General features: G+C 43.3%; 1 protein-coding gene across 1 annotated transcript; it reads left to right on the top strand.

Moving 5' to 3' along the window:
- Positions 1-588: 588 nt before the first annotated feature.
- Positions 589-22,683, top strand: LOC105863060 (nmrA-like family domain-containing protein 1). Its single transcript, XM_012749803.3, has 5 exons — positions 589-697; positions 11,019-11,257; positions 13,335-13,584; positions 16,738-16,928; positions 21,406-22,683. The coding sequence occupies exons 1-5, from the start codon at positions 658-660 to the stop codon at positions 21,583-21,585; spliced, it is 900 nt and encodes a 299-aa protein (XP_012605257.1). The 5' UTR covers positions 589-657; the 3' UTR covers positions 21,586-22,683.
- The last annotated feature ends 945 nt before the right edge of the window (positions 22,684-23,628 follow it).

Raw genomic sequence — 23,628 nt, 5'->3', positions numbered from 1 at the left:
CTGTGGCTGTTTGGATAAACCAAGCCCCTTGCTATGCCTACCAGGTCCTTTGTGTTCTGGCCTCTACCATCCTTCCCCATCTTGTTTTCTACTGCTCACATAGCATTGCCGCAGCCATCATGACCCTGTGCCATGCCTGCCCTGCCTTTGAGCTTGGCTATGGGGGGTTCCTCCTGCCTGTGATGGCTTCTCTCCCTACTCTCCCTGGTTAAATAACTCATATGAGGTCTCCAGGCAAGCTCCAGCATTATCTCCTCTAAAAAAGCTTCCCTAAGCTTGGGTTTTGTGCCTGTCCTCCATGACCTGGGGCCTCTGCCATTCTCCTGTACTGTAATTTTATTTATTTAAAAGTTTAGCCTACTTACAAGATCCAGATCACCAGGACCTCTAGTTCAATGCCTTGTATACTATAGGCACTCAATACACGTTTGCTGAATAAATGAATGAATCTGCATTTAGAAAATTGCAGTGTCAGAGTGAATAAACTAGTTCTAGTAATAAGGGAAACTTTGGAAGGGAGAGGCAAAATAAAGGGTGTGGCTATCAGACTCAGTATATATAATTGCTCTCACCCGGGGAGAAATACTGCATTTCAGCTGCTGTCACTGCTCTGAGGAAAGTTCTGCTACTCCACCAACTCTTTCTTTGCCTAGTAATATGGCCAACAAGAAAGTAATTGCAGTGTTTGGAGCAACAGGTAAAAAAATATTTGCTTTTTAAGTGTACGCTGACTTTGCTCACCCTCCTGTCTTCCTGTTTCTAGCTTCAGAGCCTGCAAATGTGGACTCAACAAAGCATCCTTCAGATGAAATTAAGAAAGATACCCCATTGCTTCAGTTTTTGATGTGGTAAAGGGGCAGGGTGATTTGACTTGATTTGTCAAAAAATGATCTTTAGGCTTATTTTGGGAATCCAAAAGTCATATAAGAAATTTTGAAATTTGTGTTTTCCTTTTGGAAAACTGGGGCAAGAACAACTGACATAGTCTCTCTTTTTGTCATGGGGCTAATTGTTGGTGTCAGTTTCATTTCAGCACAGGCTATCTTATCCCCTGGAGTCTTTTCTCCACACATATCATGATAAACAAAAGGAGCAAGTGTGAGAGGCCCGTGGGTTTGTAGGTGTACCCACTGCCTGACCAATCCTCTAGTGGTTCTGAAAGGGTGGCGTGTGGGGTTTAGCAGGATGCTTCTTCCACCTGCATGACTGCCTGAGCCTTTTAACCAGGATCCCTGATTCTAGCCTCCCTCACAGTCTGTTCCTCAACAGCCAGAGCCAGCTTTGCAAAATGTGGATAAAATCAGGTTATTCTCCTTCAATCTATTCTCTTTTTACACTGTTAGATCATGTCAGCACTTTGCTCAAAACCCTCCAACACCTTCCAGCCCCATCTCACGCCAAGTAAAATGCAAAGTCCTGCTACGGGGCTGCAAGACCCTCGCCAGACTTCACTCCTACCTCCCTTCCCTCACTGCTCCAATCACTGCTGTTTCTCCAACATGCCCCACCCCAGAGTCTTTGCAATAGCTGCTCTCTCAGCCTGGATTACCCCTGTTACCCACATTGCTTTCTCCCTCACATCATTCAGGTCTCTACTCAGGTGTCACTTTCTCCATGAGAACTTTCCAGGCCTCCATATTTAACGTTGGAACTCCACTTCCACTCTGCCCTTGTCTGGCTCCCTTCCTGCTTGATTTCTTCTAGTACTGCCTGTCTCTTCATACTAGAATATAAGCTCTATGAGGACAGGGATTTTGCCTGGAGGAAGGCAAGGGCTAAAGCAGTGGCAGAGTGAAATAAATTCTCAAAAACCAATAGCCAAGTGTGATATCGACCTTAAAAGGAAAAAAAAAAAAGGCAATGGGGTAGGGGGTTAACTGTGTTAAGTGTTAGGGTGATGACAGGATGTTGGTCTTTCCTGAAAGAGATAAGTTGTTGGAAGGTTTTGCTTGTTTTTGCTTTTAAGAAACAGGGTCTTTGTTTTTCAATTTTTAATTATTTTTGAGACAGTCTCACTCTGTTGTCCAGGCTAGAGTGTTGTGGCCTCAGCCTAGCTCACAGCAACCTCAAACTCCTGGGATCAAGGAATCCTCTTGCCTCAGCCTCCCGAGTAGCTGGGACTACAGGCATGAGCCACCATGCCCAGATTTTTCTATATATTTTTAATTGGCCAATTAATTTCTTTCTATTTTTAGTAGAGACAGGGTCTCACTCTTGCTCAGACTGGTTTCAAACTCCTGACCTTGAGCAATCCTCCCACCTTGGCCTCCCAGAGTGCTAGGATTATAGGCGTAAGCCACCGCACCCGGCCAAGACAGGATCTTAGTGTGTTACTCAGGCTGGGGTGCAAGGACTATTCGTGGGAGTAATCATAGCTCACTGCAGCCTCAAACTCCTGGGCTCAAGCAATCCTCCTGCCTCAGCCTCCGGAGTAGCTGGGACTACAAGTGCATGCCACCATGCTCAGCACTGAAGGGTTTGAGCAAAGGAAAGACATCAGTGTGGAGATGATCATTTTCTGTTTTATGAAGAGACTGCAGGGAGCAAGGGCTGAAGGAGGGAGACCTGTTAGGAGGCTGTTGTCATAAACCAGGCAAGATGATAGTGGCCTAGCCAGGGTGGAAGCAGTTGAGGTGGTGAGGAGTGGTCAGACTCTGGGTAAGCTTTAAAGGTAGAGTTGGCAAGATTTGTTGATAGACCAGATGTCAGGGTTAACAAGGGAGGAGTTAAGAATGACTTCGGTGCTTTCTGCCTTGAGCAACTGGAAGAATACAGTTGAGATTCATGAAACGTGGGAGACAGTGGGGAGGAGCAGATTAAGAAAGGTCAGGAGCTCTGTTTTAGTCTCCTTGAAACTGAGTTGCCAACTAGGCATCCAGGGAGGAAGTAGGCAATTGGAGATCCTTGAGAGGAGGATCCTAAAGTGTCCTCCTAAAGGGTCCCAGAGAGGGTCCTAAAGGAATCAAGTTCGATGTGTCAGAGCTGAGGAAGTTTATTCCTGATTAGCATAGGTGGTGGGCTGATTACCTTGCTATCCAGTTCTTGCCCCCAGTTCAGTAACCTTGGAGAACTGCGTATGTTTGGGTGTTTGAGGTAGAGTTGCCAGATTTAGCAGATAAAAATACAAGATACCCAGTTAAAGTAGAATTTCATATAAACAACAAATAATTTTTTTCTTAATTTAAGTGTGTCCCAAATATTTCATGGGACACATTTATACTAATTTTTTTTTTTTTTTTGCTGTTTGTTTGAAATTCAAACTTAACTGGGTGTCCTGTATTTCATCTGCCAACCCTAGTATAAGGCCCTTCTGTGCCAAGTTTGGGAGTGGCCCAGTCTGGGAGCAGTGGCTGCTGCCGTTGCTAATGTCTGGAAGATTAAAAACTCCCAGAGCCCTGGTGCAGGCTTAGGAAGTCTGTGTCTTGTGCATGTTCCTAGCCCAGGCCTCAGCTCAAACCTATAAGTCAAGATGGGAAAATAAGAGCATCTTCAAGGTGCCAGGGCCTGTGCTACTTGCTTTAGGCACATCACTTCCCAAGGGAGGAGGGCAGGTATTACTAGCCTTACCTTACAGAAGGGGACAAGTTTGTCCAGGGTCATGCAGCTAGTAAGGGGCAGAACTGCTTGGGAGAGAAGACACTGAGCTTCCAGGTCAAACAGGGCTGGTTTGCTCATCTCTGCCACTCACTAGCTCTGTTACTGTAGGCAGGTTACTTAATTTCTCTAAGCCTTTGTTTCCTATTTATGAATTGGAAATCATAATGCTGTCTCAAATTGTTATTGTGAGAATTGAGATAATGTATGTAAAGTGTCTTGTTCAATGCCCAATATTTGGTAAGAACTCCGAAATAAAAACAAACTTGGAATAGATTCATCTCTAAAACATATATTTGAGGAACTAATACCTTCCATGATCTTTGAAGACAATGAAATGGAAATGACATCTAGGAAGTAAGATTGAAGAACCCATTCTATGCACATAGAGCCTCTACACCAGGCCCTGGAAATTATGCAGAAGGGAAAATAATAAAATAAAGGAAAAAATAAAAATGAAAGAAGAAGAAAAAGTCATCTTCCAGCAGGAGATGGTGACATCAGAGTTGCAAGGATACTGAGCTGGGGGAAGCTGGTTGGCTGCTCTCTCTCACCTGAGCCCCCACTTCAGATACTTCCCACCAAAGGAGGGCATATGTATATGTAGTTGTGCACAAATGTCTGGAAAGTACACATTTTGCAGATACTGAACATTCTCACCATTCCTGGGACTTGTGTTAACCCTTACCTGTCAGAGTTTGCTTGCACATCAAACTCTGAGCAGTACCTGCAGTGCCTGCCAACCAAGTGCTACCGTTAACATGTGAGTTAAATATTTGAGATCTTGAGTGTCTGTCTGAAAATATCTTTATGTACAGTTTTTAGGCTTGATTGATTATTTGGCTAGGTTTAGATTTCTAGATAACAATTAATTTTCCCCAAATGGCATCATACCATTGCTTTCAATGTTAGAGCAAGTCTGATGCCAATGGGAAGCTCTGGTGGCTTTTGCTCATGCACATGGTGGAGGGGGGCAGTGCATGACATGTGTGTGCCCTCTCCCTCCTCCACTGCAGCCTCCTTCTGGTTCTCCTAATGGTGCTGCTGGTGTGCTCCTTTGGTGCGGATCTTGTACGTCTTTTGTGAAGTAGCAGTTGATGAGACCCTGGAGCTCACCATGGCCCAGGAAAAGCCCAAGGAAGGAGTCAAGGCTGGGCATGGTGGCTCACGCCTGTAATCCTAGCACTCTGGGAGTGCTAGCAATCCAAGGCAGGCGGATTGCTAAAGGTCAGGAGTTCAAAACCAGCCTGAGCAAGAGCAAGACTCCATCTCTACTAAAAATAGAAAGAAATTAATTGGCCAACTATATATATAAATTAGCCGGGCATGGTGGCACATGCCTGTAGTCCCAGCTACTTGGAAGGCTGAGGCAGAAGGATTGCTTGATCCCAGCAGTTTGAGGTTGCTGTGAGCTAGTCTGATGCCATGGCACTCTAGCCTGGGCAAGAGAGTGAGGCTGTGTCTCAAAAGAAAAAAAAAAAGGAGTCAAGACTGAGAACAACAATCATATTTGAAGGTGGTGGGCGGGATGGTTGTGTGATGATGCAGTTTATGTTAAGAGTCATACATCACTTAGTAAACTAATGAAAGCCTATTGTTAATGACTGCATTTGTCATTGCAGCAGATCAGATTCCAATTTGATGGGCAGCCAGTCAATTAAACAGATAATACCTGCACAGTTGGAAATGGAGGCTGATGATATAACTGATGTGTTCTAGCAGGAGACAGGAGGTATCTGCTAAAAAGGAAACCTGCTACTTTACTGCAGAACTCTGTTCTTACAGACCAAGAATACATTCCCAATTAGAAAACCACAATTTGTTTCTACCACATTCTGACTACTGCAGTATAGTTTTCTGTATTCTTTCATTTTCCCCTTCCCCATTCCTTTAATGTACATAAAGTAACTGGCACATGTGCACAAGCATATTGCTTTTTTGTTGTTTCGTTCATTTTTTTACTAAGTGGTCAATAGTATATGTTAAATAACATTTGTAGGAGGCTGTTATTCAGACTGAGCTCTGGCACTGGCCTCCACAGAGCAATCCAATGTTGAGCTTAATCACAGTAAGCTGAGCTGTAGTTAATTGCAAGAGGCTCTGTAACCAATTAACCAAATAAGCTGTAAACGATTACAGCTTACCGGCATACCTTACTTCCATTTCCTATAAAAGCTATCAGATCATATTATTAGCTGGAATTTTCTGAACCTGTTTTGATTCTGAGAGCTGCCCGATTTGTGAATCTTTTTTTCCTAGTGATTTACCATTTATAAATCTTTCACACACATTCTCATTTGACCCTCACAACAAACCTGGGAGGTAGGTGGCTCAGATATTCCTTTAGAAAAGTGAATCTTAGAGGAAAGCGATATGTCTAAGGTTCTACAGTTGGTGGATGACTTGTATTCGTCTTTGGCCTAAAAATTCAGCACCCAGCCTCCCCTCATACTTGCCCTACCTAAATTTACCTTGATTGTAATGTATATAACTTCAAACAGGATCACACTGCTTCCCTTGCCTTACTTAGTTGCTTAGCACAGAACAGAGGCGATAGAAAATTCTGGGTTCCCGCCCAAGCTGGACTGAGAAAGGGAATGAGCTACATGACATGGAAAATCAGTACCCAGCCTCCCCTCATACTTGCCCTACCTACTTCACAAGGATAATGAAGATAAAATGAATTCAAGGCTAGAATAATACTTTGAGGGGAAAAGTACTATGTGATTATTCCCACAAATTATGATTTTCCATGTCATGTAGCTCATTCCCTTTCTCAGTCCAGTTTGGGCGAGAACCCAGAATTTTCTATTGCCTCTGTTCTGTGCTAAGCAACTAAGTAAGGCAGGGGAAACAGTGTGATCCTGTTTGAAGTTATATAAATTACAATCAAGGTAACTGCTATCATTAAGCAAATTGAAAAACAGCACAGAAAGGTTAATGTGCAACTAGGACCCACTAAAGCACAAAGCAAAGCAAGGCAAGATTATCAGGCAGGGCATGATTGCGTGGAAGAAAAAACGTGGTATCTTGGATTAATAAAATGTGGTATATGTATACCATGGAGTACTATTCAGCTCTAAGAAACAATGGTGATATAGCACATCTTATATTTTCCTGGTTAGAGCTGGAACCCATACTACTAAGTGAAGTATCCCAAGAATGGAAAAACAAGTACCAGATATATTATCCAGCAAACTGGTATTAACTGAGTAGCACCTAAGTGGACACATAGGTACTACAGTAATAGGGTATTGGGCAGGTGGGAGGGGGGAGGGGGGTGGGTATAATCATACATAATGAGTGAGATGTGCACCATCTGGGGGATGGTCATGATGGAGACTCAGACTTTTGGGGGGAGGGGGGAAATGGGCATTTCTTGAAACCTTAAAATCTGTACCCCCATAATATGCCGAAAAAAACCAAACAAACAAACAAAAAAAACGTGGTATCAAAATTCAAACTGGCACACACAGGCATCTAAGGCAAAGTGGTGGCAGCGAAGAGTTAACTATACTGCATTATGTAAACAAGAGCAGAAGTTTCATGGGAACTTGTGTAAAAGCATCTTATGTCACACAGATCTCTCCAGCTGCCTACAGGGAATATAAACAACAGTGTCATCTTCATTTTAAAGAGTGACTGTACTTGTGCTCATATCTTAAACTATATCTAGGAGTAGTTCCTTGCTAAACTTCCTTGGCTAAAATACAACCAGTACCATCATTCCTTATCAGACTAATAAACCATGTTTTTTAAGGTAATGAACTAAATGGCTATGTTTAGATTTTTTTTCAGGGTTTACTTTGGATTCTCCTGCTTTAAGACCCCAAGAAAGTCATATTGAGTTTTTACTGATGATTCTAGATATATGTATTTATAACAGTATATTAAAAGAATTCTACAGCATCAGTTCAGAAAAGATTATATACTATGTATCTTCACTCATATTGCATTGCTATAAAGGAATACATGAGACTGGTAACTTATAAGGAAAATAGGTTAATTTGGTCGTACAAGAAGCTTGGTGCCAGCAACTGCTTCTGGTGAGCCCTGCTTCAGGGAGCCCTCACCCGAAGCAGACGGAAGGCGAAAGGTGAAGGGGAGCAGGCATGTCACATGGCAAGAGAAGGAGCAAGAGAGAGCCCACGCTCTTTTAAACAACTAGCTCTGACTTGAACTAACAGAGTGAGAACTCACTCATTCCCACACTGAGGGCACCAAGCCATTCATGAGGGGTCGACCCCCATGACCCAAACACCTCCCACCAGACCCCACCTCCAACACAGGTGATTGAATTTCAACATGAGATTTGGAGGGAACAAATATCCAAACTATGTTACTATACAAACTATTCAAGTCATACAAAACCATTTTCCAATGTCTTTTCAACTGAGAAGAATCTATTCAGCACACTTCTCCTCCTGAGGTGGTTCATACTGAACAAGTTTTGCTTTCAGATTTTTATTTTCTTCTATAGTATCTTCATATTTTCCCTTCATTTCTGCCAATTCTTAGGCAGAGCAGCTCTATTTCTGGATTTCCTGGGGTAGCAGCTCCTAAGTGATGCTTTAAAGAAATCTAAAGTACTGTTTCCCCTACAAGTCAAGGATCTTGTTGTTAAAAACAATGAAATAGCTCATGCTATTTTTATCCTGCGTCTTCGAATTGACACCCCCACCACCAAGACATTAAGATCTCTCTATCCCCAATGTCTTAGTCCATTTGTGTTGCTGTGAAGGAATACCTGAGGCTGGGTAATTTATACGGAAAAAGGGTTTATTTGGCTCATGATTCTGAGGGCTGGAAAGTTCCAGGTTGGGCATGTGCATCTGGTGAGAGCCTTAGGCAGAAGGTGAGGGGAGTCCGTGTGTACAGAGGTCACAGGGAGAGAGAGTGGGAAGGCACCAGCCTCTTTCTAATAACCAGTTCTCCTGTGGAAACTAGTAGAGTGAAAACTCACTGCTGAGGGAGGGAGAGCATTCATCTATTCCTGACTGATCTGCCCCCACGACCCACACACCTTCCATTAGGCCCCACCTCCAACACTGGGGACCAAATTTCAACATGAGGTTGGGAGGGGACAAACACACAAACCATAGCACCCAGTGTTCCAAAATTTCACAGTGATAGCATAATGTGGGACTTTATTTGTCATTGTGTTGGGCACTCAGTAGCCTCTCAATCTGGAATCTCAGTCAATATCTGTGGACTCTGAGAAATTATTACCTTTTTTGATAATTTTAATACCTGATTTTCTCTGTTATCTCATTCTGGAATTCCTCTGCCTTGATCTTCTAATTCTTTTCTTTCCTCTGTTTTCCATTTTTCACCCCTTTTAATTCTGGGCGATTTCTCCAGCTTTTTCTACTGAAATTTTATTTCTGCTATAATAAATTTCTGAGAGCTTCCTCTTGTCTTCTGAATTCTCTCTTGCTGTCTCTGTTTTTCCAATTTCCTACTCCCATCATCTTTTTTTTTGGGCAGACATAGTGTTTGGAATGCAATGTCTTCTCCAATCTTGGAGAATATGAATTTCTTACAATATTTTTCTTCAGTTTCCTGCACTGTTTCTGTTTTTATTAGTTTGTTTATTTTGGTTTTGCCTCTCATGTTGGAGGCTTTCTTCAACATCTGGTGAATTTTGGCTATGTGTTCATATTTACTACTAGACAATTTACCATGAAACATTGATTGAGCTCTGTGCACAAGGGCAGGCTCATTGAATGGTAGACCATACTATGGGGTTATGAGTGGCGTATCAGCAGGAGTCCCACAAGAAACTGATGCCATACTCTGTCAGAGAAGCTGAGAAAAATTTAATAAATGTGGGCAAGGAAGACAGCAATAAAGAATAAGTAAGCAATAGAAGGAAGGAAAAAAAGGGCAAGAGAGCTGACCAGAACCTGGGGAGAGCAGTGATGTGACAAGGGTCACCTCTCCTGCCTTTGGATCTCCTGCTGCACCCAACCTGAGTGCGAGAGAGCCCATGGATGGACTCCATAAAGGTCAGGCTCCCAGGGCACTGAGCAGGATGGAGAAAGTGAATGTGGATCTGGAAGCATAAAAATGTATCCAGCACAGGTATCTGGCCAATTTGACAGAGGAACACAAATGTCAGTAACCCAGCACAGCACCTGGCCTGTATCACAGGGCATGCCACTAATATTTGCAGAGTAAATAAATCAGGCGGCCGGGCGCGGTGGCTCACGCCTGTAATCCTACCACTCTGGGAGGCCGAGGCGGGCGGATTGCTCCAGGTTGGGAGTTCAAAACCAGCCTGAGCGAGACCCCGTGTCGACCAAAAATAGAAAGAAATTAATTGACCAATTAAAAAAAAATATATATATATATATATACAAAAAATTAGCCGGGCATGGTGGTGCATGCCTGTAGTCCCAGCTACTTGGGAGGCTGAGGCAGGAGGATCGCTTGAGCCCAGGAGTTTGAGGTTGCTGTGAGCTAGGCTGACGCCACGGCACTCACTCTAGCCAGGGCAACAAAAGTGAGACTCTGTCTCAAAAAAATAAATAAATAAATAAATCAGGTAAGTAATGATTATATCATAATTGGCCTTGAATGCCATAAAAAACTTCTGAAAGTTTTCAAACTTTAAAAAAATTATAGCAGTGACTCAGGCCTGTAATCCTAGCACTCTGGGAGGCTGAGGCGGGTGAATTGCTCAAGGTCAGGAGTTCGAAACCAGCCTGAGCAAGAGTGAGACCCCCCTCTCTACTATAAATAGAAAGAAATTAATTGGCCAACTAATATATATAGAAAAAATTAGCCGGGCATGGTGGCACATGCCTGTAGTCCCAGCTACTCGGGAGGCCGAGGCAGGAGGATTGCTTGAGCCCAGGAGTTTGAGGTTGCTGTGAGCTAGGCTGACGCCACAGCACTCACTGTAGCCTGAGCAACAAAGAGAGACTCTGTCTCAAAAAAAAACAAAAAAAAACCCAAAAAACAAACAAACAAATATATATATATATATATATATATATATATATATATATATATATATATATAGAAAGAGAGAGAGAGAGAGAGAGAGAGAGAGACTAGAAACCTCCTTTGAAAATAAATTGTATGAATAACCCCACTATAAAATCTATAACCAGATAAAAGTAGAATTGCTCTTGTTGAATCCGAGCTGGCACCCCTAATTCTGTCACCCTGCTCACTTGGGCATCTTGTTGCCTCAAGCCTCTCCCACTCCTCTTTTCCCATGTCTTCTGCAAAGTAACTCTGAAGAAGCTGCAAGGAACATGGTTTGAAAGCCATGGGATAGCTAAAGTACCCTGCGGCACCCCCTGAGGTAGGAACTGCAGCAGCTCTGCTCTGAGTAATGGGACTTCCTGACCAACTTCTTTTAGTGAACATTTTTCCTGATTCTTCCTGTGTTTCTTCTTCCCTTGACCCTGCAGGTGCTCAAGGTGGCTCTGTGGCCAGGGCCATTTTGGAGAACAAAAAGTTCGCAGTGAGAGCGCTGACCAGGGATGTGACGGGACCAAAAGCACTGGCACTCCGGGACCTTGGTGCCGAGGTGGTAAAAGGGGACCTGAATGATGAAACATCTGTGGAGGCCGCCTTAAAAGGTGTCTATGGGGCTTTCCTGGTTACCAACTTCTGGGACGATCTCAGCATAAAGAAGGAAGTGTGTCAGGTAGAAACCAGATTATTTCTTCTTTCTCCTCTGAGCCCTTTCCTCTTACCCTTTCTACCTACTTCTGTCCTCTCTGGAGGGGTGCAGGCCTTCAGTCTGGGCAAAAATATAAGTCTCCCTCCACAGCATCCCTCTGGCTTTTATGAAAAATATGTACTTTAGGTACTTGTTAAGGTGTCTTTGATTGCGAAATTAATGTTATGTGGCATTTGTCCATATCTCAAGACCTTGAAATTCAAGAGTGACTGTTTAATGAAGCCAGTCATTACAGTCTCCACTTCTCACCATTTGTTTGTAGATGGCATAGAGGAGTGGCAGCAAGGATACCCCATACATTGAGGCTACTCTGAGAGAGAAATGGGGACAATTAAAAATGTAGTGAGTTTATTTATACTTCGGACAGAGACTTTTGGGATGAATAAGTAATGAGTACATTGAAAAACAAGTAAATAAGTCCACAATGAATTATTAATTCCAGGGAAAATGAAAGTTTGTAGAAAAAATGAATGTAACCATAGAGTCTCACGTGGCACAGCTTCACCTGTATGTAAGCACTGAATGTTGCTGTAGCCAAAACTATAATACTGGGGCTCGTATGGTGGCTCATGCCTGTAATCCTAGCACTTTGGGAGGCAGGAGGATCTCTTGAGGCCAGGAGTTTGAGAGCATCCTGAGCAACATAGTGAGATCCCATCTCTACAAACAATAAAAAATTACCCAGGTATAGTGTGCCCCTGTGGACCCAGCTACTCGGGAGGCTGAGGCAGGAAGACTACTTGAGCCCAGGAGTTTCAGGTTCCAGTGAGCTATGATGATACCAATGCACTCTAGCCCAGGCAACAGAGGGACACACTGTCTCAAAAAAATAAAAACAAAACAAAATGAAAAAACCTATAATGTTGAAGGAATAAAAAAAAGGAATTATGTATATGTAATATGGTGGTGGTGGTGGTGGACTCTGTGTGTGTGTGTGTGAGAGAGAGAGAGAGAGAGAGAGAGAATGAGATAATTAAATCCTCATCTTTTATTTAGTAGGAATTTAGTATTTCAAATTGAAAAAAATTAAGGATTTGTAGTATAAACATGTTTTAAATAAACAGCTAAATTAGATTAAAGGGCAGTAATCAGTATGGGTGTGTAGGGAACTTCTTTTTCATTGTAAGATCTACTTTTCCCTTTGACAGTACTATTTGACAATTGAAACTATGTATATGTACAAATTTGGGGAAAAAATGAAGATTAGATTTTTAAAATGTAATGGATGAGAACAGCCACTTGCAGAAATTGCACAATTCAAAAAATTAAGAGCAGGATCGAGCTGTTTCAGGAATGTCTATTAAATTAATTATGCCCATTTACAGCCTGTTTTTTTAGTGATAAACTCTGAAAGGGCTTATTTTAGGAGCTCTGAATTCTAACATTCATTCACTATGGATACAAGTCACCTCTCTGCCTCACTAACTGCATCTGCTAAACCAGATTAATTATGTCTTCTCTGCCTATTGCTTGAAGTTTTGTAAAGAAAAGTAAGAAACAGTGAAGAGAAAGAAAGGAAAAAAGAGAGAGAGAGAGAGATTAAGATGCTTTGGAAAATTTGTAACTAAAAACACAAAAGAGAGAAAATATGTATTTGTGTGTTTGCATGTGTGTATATCTGTCCATTATACCCTCAATATCCAAATGGTGTACAGATGTAGTCCATTACCAGAAAAAAAAAAGATATATAAGTGTGATCGTAGGTGATTGCAAAAATACTGAAAGCCCAGTGGAAGGGGCCAACTGTTCAGTGACGGTTCCCACCCAATTGCCCCTTAGCTTCAGATGGGTTCCTGGGATTCCTTTCTTCTCTGCTCCCCTCCGCAATTTCCTATTCTGCTACTCCCTGCAAGCCCAGTATTCCGGGTCTCCCAGCAGAGGGCTCGGCGTTTTGGGGAGGAGCCTCTGCTCACTGCGGCTGGTTGGCCTCTCGGTACTTGGGGATGAGGGCACTAAGAAAAGGAGCGGGTGGAGGGGACCCAGCACCCGCCCTCGAGCGCAGACACAGCACTCTGCATAAAGGATCTCCTTTGTCGCCCAGGGGAAGATGGTGGCGCAGGTGGCCAAGCGCCTGGGCCTGAAGCACGTGGTGTACAGCGGCCTGGAGAACGTGAAGCGGCTGACGGGCGGCAAGCTGGAGGTGCCGCACTTCGACGGCAAGGGCGAGGTGGAGGAGTACTTCTGGGCCACGGGCGTTCCCATGACCAGCGTCCGCGTGGCAGCCTACTTCGAAAACTTCCTCACGGCGTGGAAGCCCGCGAAGGCCCCCGATGGCGATTACTACACCTTGGGTAAATGGAAGGTTGCAGCGAGAGTTAACGAGAGTTAACTTAGCACCAGGCTGCCCTCCCCCTCGCGCCTGTCCCCTCTTCAGGGGACACTTATCATTTGCGAGCCTGCTATGTGTTTAGCTCTGTGTGGAGTGCCAGGAGGGGTGCCAGATTGTCCTAGAGACCTCCTCCAGGCAGGCACTCTTCCAGGGCAGAGAACTGGCCTGGGACAGGAAGCACAAAGGGTCATATTTCCAGTCTTAACATTCTGACCCTCCTTTTGTCACACTGCAGTTACTGTGTGACCTGCAGCCTCTGCTCCTTATGTCTAAGGGGAAAGCTGGGCAAGACGACTTCTAAGGACCCTCCTAGCTCATCCATCTGACCTTCCCTGCCAACAGGGGAGGAGGACAGGCTTCTCCTCCTGACTTGGGTCTGGTGGTCAGAGTTAGAGCCTGGAGAGACCGTGACCCCCTCCAGGGGACAGGTTCCCAGGGCCCACCTGCACAGAGTCTGAATCTGTAGGTCTCGGTTGGGGCCTGGGAGAATAGTTTTGACAGGGACTCCTGGTAATCCCAAGGCTGCTAGTGCTCTGGCCGGCATTCCTCTGGCCTTTGGGGACACTTTCTTTGGCCGTAGTCAGAGATGGCCTCTGTGGAATAGAGGAATGTGGGAATATCCATGGCAGCAATTCAGTCTTTCTTCCTTGGCACTTAATTAAGGCTCTTCGGAAGTCAGGCGTGGTGGTGCACCTGTAGTCTCAGCTACTCTGGAGGCTAAAATGGGAGGATTGCTTGTGTCCAGGAGTGTGAGCCTGTCATGCACTGATTGCGCCTGTGAATAACCACTGCTCTCCAGCTTGTACAACATAGTGAGACCCCCGTCTCCTAAAAAAAGAAAGAAAAAAAGGACTCATCAGGGGCATAAGCAGTCACAGTCAAAGTAGACCTGAACTAGAGCCAGGATCTCCTGCCATACATCACAGATGACTCAGGTGACAGTTCAACAAATGACTAGGAAAATGCATAAATGCGACATGTCTCTTCACTCCGTTTTCTTCCTATCCCCCTACGGTACGGTAAGCTGGTTTCAGAAACCAGCTTACCTGACATTTCCCAAGTCCTGAACTAGAAGACTGTAATCTATGGATTAGACCAGCCCTAGGTAAAGAGGAGATACCTTAAATTTCTCCTACTACCTAGTCCCATCTGGAGGCCCCAGATCTGAAAAACTCAGCCTCAGGTTTCCCTGAGCCTCATTCTTTACTATAGGAATAGTTAACATTTACTAAGCAACTGAGGTGCCAGCACTGCGCTAATTACTGCTGTTTTACAGATGAGGAAACTGAGGCACAGAGAAACTTTCTCAAGATCACCAATAAGGCAGCACCAGGATTGAACCCAGGCAGTCTGGCTCTAGATCCCATATTCTTTACCACTGTCTCTTAGTTATTTGTAAACTCAGCCCAAGACCCTCAATTCTCAAATAAAAATAGACCTCAGAGTCACAGCAGACTTGACTTTGAGTGCTTCCAAAAGCTAAAACTGCTTTACAAATATAAAATACAATTATAATTTAATCTACAGAATGAGCAGACATTTTGCTTACCAAGAAATTCAGGCAGGAAGATGATTTTGCTGCATAAGATGAAATAGGGTATTTAGTCCCTGGCGGCTAAGCCTGAGGTCACTTTTACATTGGATTGAAATTCAGAGACCTTGATTCTTGGCCTGGCCTGATGCTTTCTAGCTGCCAGGCCCTGGGCGAGCCTCTAGACTTAGTTTCTTCATTTAAAAAACAAGAGCACTGGGGCTAGATTGTTTCCACATTGGATTCTAGACCCACCAATCTGGAAATCTATGAGAGGCCATATCACACTGTAGGAAGGACATGGGCTTTGGAGTGAAGGATGTGGGTTTGAATCTACTTCTGATGCTCGTTGGCTAATAACTTAGTACTTGGTAATTCCTGATGATTCCTCTATTTCAAAGATTAAACTAGGATTAAACTATTGTTTCAAGGATTAAACTAGCCAATATGTTCGTTCATTCATTCATTCAATAAATATCTGAGGGTCTCTATATGTCAGTCACTAGGGAGTCAGTAATGAACAAAACAGACAAAGCTCTGCCCTCATGAAGCTCATATTCTGCTGGAGGAGTAAACAGTAAGCACAATAGATAAGTAAATACATTGTATGTTAGAAGGTGGCAAGTGCTACAGGTAGACATAGAGTATTAGCAGTAACAATTTAAACGAGATGATTAAGTAGGTCTCTTTGAGTACCTTTTTTTTATCCTTAAGAGAAGGGGTCTCACTATGTTGCTCAGGCTGGACTGGAATTCCTGGGCTCAAGGGGTCCTCCCATCTCAGCCTCCTGATTAGCTGGGACTACAGGTGTGTACCATGGTACTGGGCTCTCTTTGAGCACCTTCTGATGAAGGTAGATAGAGAGCTTTGTGGGTATGCAGGGGAAGACGTGACATGAGCTGACTTTAGTTTTTACAAGATCACTTTGATTTTGGTGTTGAAAAGAGAGTATGGAATAACAAGGGTGGAAACAAGGAGACCGATTCTGTAATAATCTAGGTTACAGATTATGGTGGCTTGGACCAGGGTGATAGCAGTAAAGATAGTAAGAAGTGGTCAGATTTGAACATACTGTGAATAGGATTTCCAAAAATATAGGATATAGCATGTGAGAGAAGTGTCAAGGCTGACTCTAAGATTTGTGACCTGAGAAATTGGAATGACAGAGTTGCCATTAAATGAGATGGAGAAAATTGGTGGGGGGAGGCAGGTTGTAGAGGGGCATAAGAGTTCATTTCTGGGTCTGTTGAGTTAAAAATGTCTATTAAATAGCTAAGTAAGGATGCTGAGTAGGAAGTGGGACATATGAGTCTGGAATTCAGCAGAGTATCTTGGCTGGAGATATATTTATCCATACTTTGCACACTGCAGATATTTAGTAAATGGTTGCCCTTTTTAATCAGTATGCAGGTGCTGTGGTATTGTCTCAAACAAAACCTTCTATCTGTGCATAGATTGTGGCCACTTGGTTTTACATTGCCTTCCCACACCTTTTGTTTAAGGGGTTGATTACTTTAGATTGGTGGGACCTACTGAGGATGCGATATAATTAGCTATTTTTATCTTGTTTTCTTTTTAAACTAGTCCTGCCCATGGGGGATGTGCCTATGGATGGTATCTCTGTTGCTGATATCGGAGCAGTTGTCTCTAGCATTTTTAATTCTCCAGAGGAGTTTATAGGCAAGGCCGTGGGCCTCAGTGCAGAAAAACTAACAATACAGCAATACGCCGATGTTTTGTCCAAGTGTTTGGGGAAAGACATCCGAGATGCAAAGGTGAGTTCTTATGAGACATTAGTGTGATCACAAAAGGCCACCTTGGTTAACATTCCACTAACTTATTAATTCTGATACGGATTTAGGTAGGATTGAGTTTAGACTGTCAGAAGAAATTGAAAAGGACTCCAGTTCCACAAATCTATCTTCATTGCTTGATGCAGCTGAATCTCTCCCAAATGGCTTGATTTCTTTGGCTTAGGGTTAATCAGCTTGTTAAAGTAAGATAACTTTTGGGTGAAAAGAACTTACAATCCTAAGACCGAGATACAGTTTTTTCACATGCGCTATCCCAGCCCCCTCATAAGCCCCCACTGCTGACCACTGCAGTCTGCCAGAGCTAGCTGGTGTGGGGCAAGGCACTAGCCAAGAGCCTCAGCTTCCTCAGTTGTAAAGTGGGGGATGATAGTATCTATTTCAAGGTGTTCTTGTGAAAATTACAGAAAATATGTGTAACAGGCCTGCCATAGTATTTGACACATAGTAGAGATGTATTGAGTATATTTATGAACCCAGCGCTACTTTAAGGAGTTTGCAGCGGAGTTGGAGTGAAAATGTTGATGCACATGAAGTCACTGTGATTATTACAAGACATAACCCTCTAGGGGTTAATTGTGTTGTCCAGATTGTGTGTGTTATAGGTGACCAGAGAAGGCTTCGTGGAAGAGGTGGCCTTGATTGGTCACTGAGGGAGGACAAAACCGCATACAGGGGGAGGGGAGCAATAGAGCTGGCCTGGCTCAATGCTGTAGGAAACGTGAATGAACTAGAGGCAGTATGGGGAAGTAGGCCAATCCTGTCTCTGCCCTTATCTATGTAGGGAATCTTGGCAATTTACTTAACTTCTCTCAGCCTCGATTTCTTTATATGTTCAAAAAAGTTATTGTACTTCCCTTGTAAGATTATTGTGAGGATGAAATGAGATACTCATTTGGAAATGATACTCATTGCCAATGCTTGGCAATGGGTCTGGCACTTAGTAAGCCCTCAATAACTGATCATGCTATAATTCATGCAGGAATGGTCTTGACTAGAGTGTGGCTAGGACAGACTTCTTGCAGAAAAGTGAGTCTAACTTCTTACAGAAAAGTGAATACCACCCTGGTTTTGTAAGATTTTGGAAGCTAAGCAGGGTCGGGCTTGGTTAGTACTTGGATGGGAGAAAAGTGAGAATTGCTGATATTGGGCATTACCAGCCATTTTCCCAATCAGGTGTTCATAAGAGGAAGGAAAAAGAGGCCAGGCACAGTGGCTCATGCCTGTAATCCCAGCACTTTGGGAGGCTGAGGCAGGAAGATTGCTTAAGGTCAGGAGTTTATGAGCAGCCCGGGAAACATAACAAGACTCCATCTCTACAAAAAAGAAAAAGCAATTAGCTGAGTGTGGTGGCACATGCCTGTAGTCACAGCTACTCAGGAGGCTGAGGCAGGAATATTGCTTGGGCCTGGAAGTCTGAGGTTGTGCTATTGCACTCCAGCCTGGCCAACAGAGTGAGACCCTGTCTCTATTAAAACAAAAAGAGGAAAGAAAAAGAGAACAGGCTGTTTTCAGGATACAATGATTACTTGAGTAGATGCAACAGAGACCTTATGGCCTACAAAGCTTGAAGTACTTATACCTAGCCCTTTAAAAACATTTTTGACCCCTGTTCTAGAATGTTTCCTAGAATCAGTGATAGAAGGTTGGCTCCTGTTTGCATTAGCAGCTCTTGGTCCTGTGAGTCTTGAGGAGATATCTAGTTTCCCAATTCAGCTTCAGCTACTGGAGTTGTGAGGAGGTGAAGAGGTCTTCTTTTCTGGTAAACTGCTGTAGGTGTCAGTCTAGCCACCTTCGAAGTCCCCCATACCTGGGTGCGGATTTACTACTCCGTGACCCTTTCTCAGGGCATTTGCATTTGGGTCGTATATTGATTTTGTCCTGTGGGGTTTGAACTCTGCAAGGAAGGAAAGAAAGAAGAAGGAGTGTGAGTGTATGGGATGTGTGTGTGTGTGTGTGTGTGTGTGTCTTTATTTTCAGAAGACAGGTTAAACATTGTTCTGGATGACTGAGAAACTCACAGGAATCTCTCAGTCATGTATCTGGTCCCTGAATGTTATTTCATAATGTGGCTGAAGCTTCTCTGGCACCAAAAGGCTTTGAGACTGAAAGTTTTACAGAGTGGTTAATGCTGTTCTTACTAACTAGGCTGACTTGAAGCACTGTGCAAATTCTGGGGAGGGAATGCATATGGCCACAAGGTGGCGCCCCAGCCCTGGAAGTCTGACTTCCACCTGCCTCAAGTGGTGTGAAACTGTCAGTCAGTCTGGCTGGGGAGCTGTCTAGCCTGAAAAAGAAGATAGTTCTTCCAGAAAGTGAGACACAACAGAACTAGTGTCTTATTTTCAAAAATCTGCAGTAAAAGAACCCCATATTTTACTGAAGACATATTAGGTATCAAAGTCACAGAATGCAAGAGTGACTCAAGGAGACAGACATACTGGAAGTCATCTTTTATGCTTTTCACACAGACACTTCTATTTCCAAAGTCACTTAAAGTCTAAATTTCTTTCTGATTTAAAAAATGACAAATTATTATTATAGAAAACTCTGAAAATTATGACAAAGAAAATAAAAATCACACATAGGTCAATCTCTCAGAGATAGCTACTGTTAAGATTTGGCAGATTTTCTTTCCTTTTTCTTGTATATATAAAAATATAGGCCAGGCATGGTGGCTTCCAACTGTTATCTTAGCACTTTGGGAGGCTGAGGCAGGAGGATCGCTTGAGCTCAGGTATTTGAGACCAGCCTGAATGAGAGTGAAACCCCATTTCTACAAAAAATAGGAAAATTAGCCAGGCATCCTGGCACACACCTATAGTCCCAGGCACTTGGGTGGCTGAGGCAGGAGAATCACTTGAGCCTAGGAGTTTGAGGCTACAGTGAGCTGTGATGACGCCTCTGCACTTTAGCCCAGGCAACAGAGCAAGACCCTGTCTCCAACATATATATATATGTGTGTGTGTGTGTTTGTGTGTGTGTGTGTGTGTGTGTGTGTGTGTATTTATACAAAATAACAGTAAGCATACCATTTTGTATCTGTCCTTTTCACTTAACATTATGAGTATTTTATTTTGTTAAATGTGTTAAAAAACATTAATTTTAATAATTGCATCATATTCTTAGAGTAGCACCACAGTTTATTTTACCATACCTGTATTGTTGGACATGTAGGTTGTTATTGATTTTTTTCATTATTATCAATGGCATGTGACAATCATTGTTTTCTTTTTTTTTTTTTTGAGAGAGTTTCACTATATTGCCTAGGCTAGAGTGCCATGGCTTATAGCAACCTCAAAGTCCTGGGCTCGAGCTATCCTTCTGCCTCAGCCTCCAGAGTAGCTGGGACTACAGGCATGCGCCATCATGCCCGGCTAATTTATATATATATATTTTTAGTTGTCCAGATAATTTCTTTCTATTTTTACTAGATATGGGGTCTCGCTCTTGCTCAGGCTGGTCTCGAACTCCTGACCTTAAGCGATCTTCCCGCCTCAGCCTCCCAGAGTGCTAGGATTACAGGCGTGAGCCACCGTGCCTGGGCAGACAATTATTGTTTTCCATAAGTTGTTTGTGTCTTTTAAGGCCAAGTGGAATTGAGAGGTCAGAGTGATCTCTGAGGGCTAAGGACAGACTATAGTGGACAAGATAGTTAGAAATGGTCTTTGCTAATTCGGTAGAGGGATTATCGATCTAGCTAATGTTAGCAAGGGTTTAAGGAGTGGATTTTAAGGCAGCTCAGGAGGTATGGGTTGGGCTCCATTTCCGTTGGGGCCTCACCCTGGCAGAGACTGGGATGATCAAAGGTAAAATGTAAATCTGTAACCAAGAAGGGGAGTGAGGATAGATGGGACATGAGCCAGGTGAGAAAGAGAGCCTAGTGCCAGATGAGGGGACCTTGACACGGCATGGAGGGCCAAGGGGGTGGACTGTTTCAGAGGGCCGCTGGGGGAATCCCACGAGGAAATGTAGATGAAAGCGCTATGCAGAGGTATTCGAATGAAGGGAGTACAGATCTACTATCCCTTATCCAAAAGGCTCGGGGCTGGAAAAAATTCAGCTTTCAGAATCTTTCAGATTTTAGATAGATTATTGTCTACATATATTATGTAACATCACCAGTAGGGGCTGGGGCAGGAACCTGTAAGCAAACACATCCGTAGCTCTGCAGAAAAATATTTGAATATTCCCACTAAATGGAATAATTAAAGACCATAAATAGCTTCATATAGTTCCGGTCAGGTTTTGCCACCAAAGTAGTTCAAAAAGTCAGTGTGCTGTCAAATGGCTTATGGAAAAAAAACTTTGGAGTTTCTTGGATTTGGGATTTAGGCTAAACAATTGTGGACCTGTATCATCATTAAGGTGAATGGTATCCTTTCAAACTATTTTAAATGTGGGCTCTAACGTTTCCTGCCTTTTTATTTGTTCTTAAAAGATCACACCGGAAGCTTACAAGAAGCTGGGATTCCCCGTGGCAGAAGAAGTAGCCAATATGTGTCTTTTCTATCAAACGAAGCCAGATCGTGATGTCAAGCTCACCCACCGACTAAACCCCAAAGTCAAAAGCTTCAGCCAATTTATATCAGAGAACAAGGAAGCCTTTAAGGACATGTAGAAAATCAGCAGTGCAGACAGGCCCTGACCACACAGCCTTTCTTCGCTGATCTCATTCCTCTTTGCAACACAACATTCACAGTTACAGTTACATTTACAGTTACAGAACATACTAGAATGCAATTATTTGCAACACAAAAGGATTTTCTGCAGTCCTCTCTTCAGTAGTAACACTGCCTTGGTGATTTGACACAGTGATTTGATTCACATTTAACTTTCTGGCTAGTGATAAGGGTAGTGCACCTGTTCGGTTAAATGAGAAGTCCCAAACTCCTATCACCATTTGTAGCTCTCTCTCTCTCCTCAAGATTCAACTTCCCTCAAAAAACTCTGGCCTGAGGAACTTGGAGCTTCTCTCCTAACATGAATGGGAGGCCACTCAGCTTTCTCCTGGGTGAGTGATCTCAAGCCCTGGCTCTGAAATTCCCCGTGGCAGCTCCAGTTTTCTCAAGGGCATTGCAAAACTCAGTGAACTTTTAAGTCATTGGAATTTTAAAAATGAATATCTTTGTAGAGAACTTTCTGGAGAACATGGTATTCAATGAACAAGCACAAGCCCTAGAAACTCTAAAATTCGGTTTTGCTTCAAGGTTGGAAGTTCATTCTCTGATTCATTCATTAAATCATCTATTGAATCAATTATTTATTTATTCATTTGTCTATTCTTCATTTACCCACTGTGCAGACATTTTTCTGTAGCACCAGCACTGCTGGTGCATTTGTGGACTTTGCTCCCTTCCTGTATGCTTTCTTACTGGAATGATCCACTCTCCAAAGGCCACTGTGGTTCCTTTTCAGTTTGTGACTGGGTTTGTGTCACGCCAGGGCAAGAGGGGCCATCCACCCATTTATCTCCAAGTGAAACCCAGAGGATCTGCAGTGAGCGAAGGCCAGGAAACTGGAGGCAAGGCCTGGTGGGGAAGTGGAAAGAGGAGGTGACAGAGGGCCCCACACAACCTTTGCATATCTCTGGCTTAGCATTTTCTATACCATCTTGCAATAATCTTATTTACTGTTAATAGTTTTCTTCCTGGCTGTGAGTGACTTAACACTCCTCTTTATCCTGGTGCCTGGTATATAATAGATGATCAATAAATGCTGATTGACTAAATGAGTGCATAATGTTAATCGATGCTATCATTACAAGAAAACAGAAAAACAGGTGAATAGGTTGAAGGGGGAGTGGAGATAAGAACTAGCAACAGATACTTTTAGAGTGAGAGATTGTCCACCTCTGGGGTGGGGGGAACCCCACTACCCAACATATGGTGCTGGGAACAACAGAGCGAGGACAGGGATGGTGGCATGTGTGAGAGGAGACAGCAGCCGGGGATCTGACTCGGGAAGGACAATTGGGGCTGCCAAATGTCAACCTTTCTTTCGTTTTTTTATCTTTAAGGCTTCAAAGGGTAAATGTTTGTTGGATAAATGATGTCGCAGATAAGTATCAATTCTTGGGGAAAATCACAATCAAAGTGCATTTGAGGACCACTTTCCTTTTCAAAGCACAATGCCCTCTAGCAATAATTGCTTTGCAACTTAAACACTCAGCCCTGGCCAGGGGAGGTGGCTCATGCTTGTAATCCTACCACTCTGGGAGGCGTAGGTGGGAGGATCACTCAAGGTCAGGAGTTCGAAACCAGCCTGAGCAAGAGCAAGACCCCGTCTCTATTGAAAATAGAAAGAAATCAATTGGCCAACTAAAATATATATATATAAAAAATTAGCCAGGCATGCTGGTGCACGCCTGTAGTCCCAGCTACCTGGGAGGCTGAAGCAGAAGGATTGCTTGAGCCCAGGAGTCTGAGGTTGCTGTGAGCTAGGCTGACACCATGGCACTCTAGCCCGGGCAACAAAGTGAGACTCTGTCTCTATAAAATAAATAAATAAATAAATAAATACTCAGCCTTGGGAAATGGGCCTGGATAAATTTCTAAAAAGGGAAAAGAAAAACAAACCCTAAACTAAAAATAGATGGCATATTACTCATCTGAGTGGACCACGCAGGAAGAATGGATGCTGTTCCCTAAATGAACCACGGGGT

This window comes from Microcebus murinus, chromosome 1, assembly GCF_040939455.1.
Source record: "Microcebus murinus isolate Inina chromosome 1, M.murinus_Inina_mat1.0, whole genome shotgun sequence".
Classification (NCBI taxonomy): domain Eukaryota; kingdom Metazoa; phylum Chordata; class Mammalia; order Primates; family Cheirogaleidae; genus Microcebus; species Microcebus murinus.
The sequence above is the reverse complement of the archived record's forward strand: the minus strand, read 5'-3'. Positions and strand labels throughout refer to the sequence as shown.

Coding starts and splice junctions, on each gene's coding strand:
- LOC105863060 (XM_012749803.3), top strand. CDS start 658: ATGGCCAACAAGAAAGTAATTGCAGTGTTTGGAGCAACAG. Junction 11,258..13,334: donor TAAAGAAGGAAGTGTGTCAG/GTAGAAACCAGA, acceptor TTTGTCGCCCAG/GGGAAGATGGTGGCGCAGGT. Junction 13,585..16,737: donor TGGCGATTACTACACCTTGG/GTAAATGGAAGG, acceptor TTTTTAAACTAG/TCCTGCCCATGGGGGATGTG.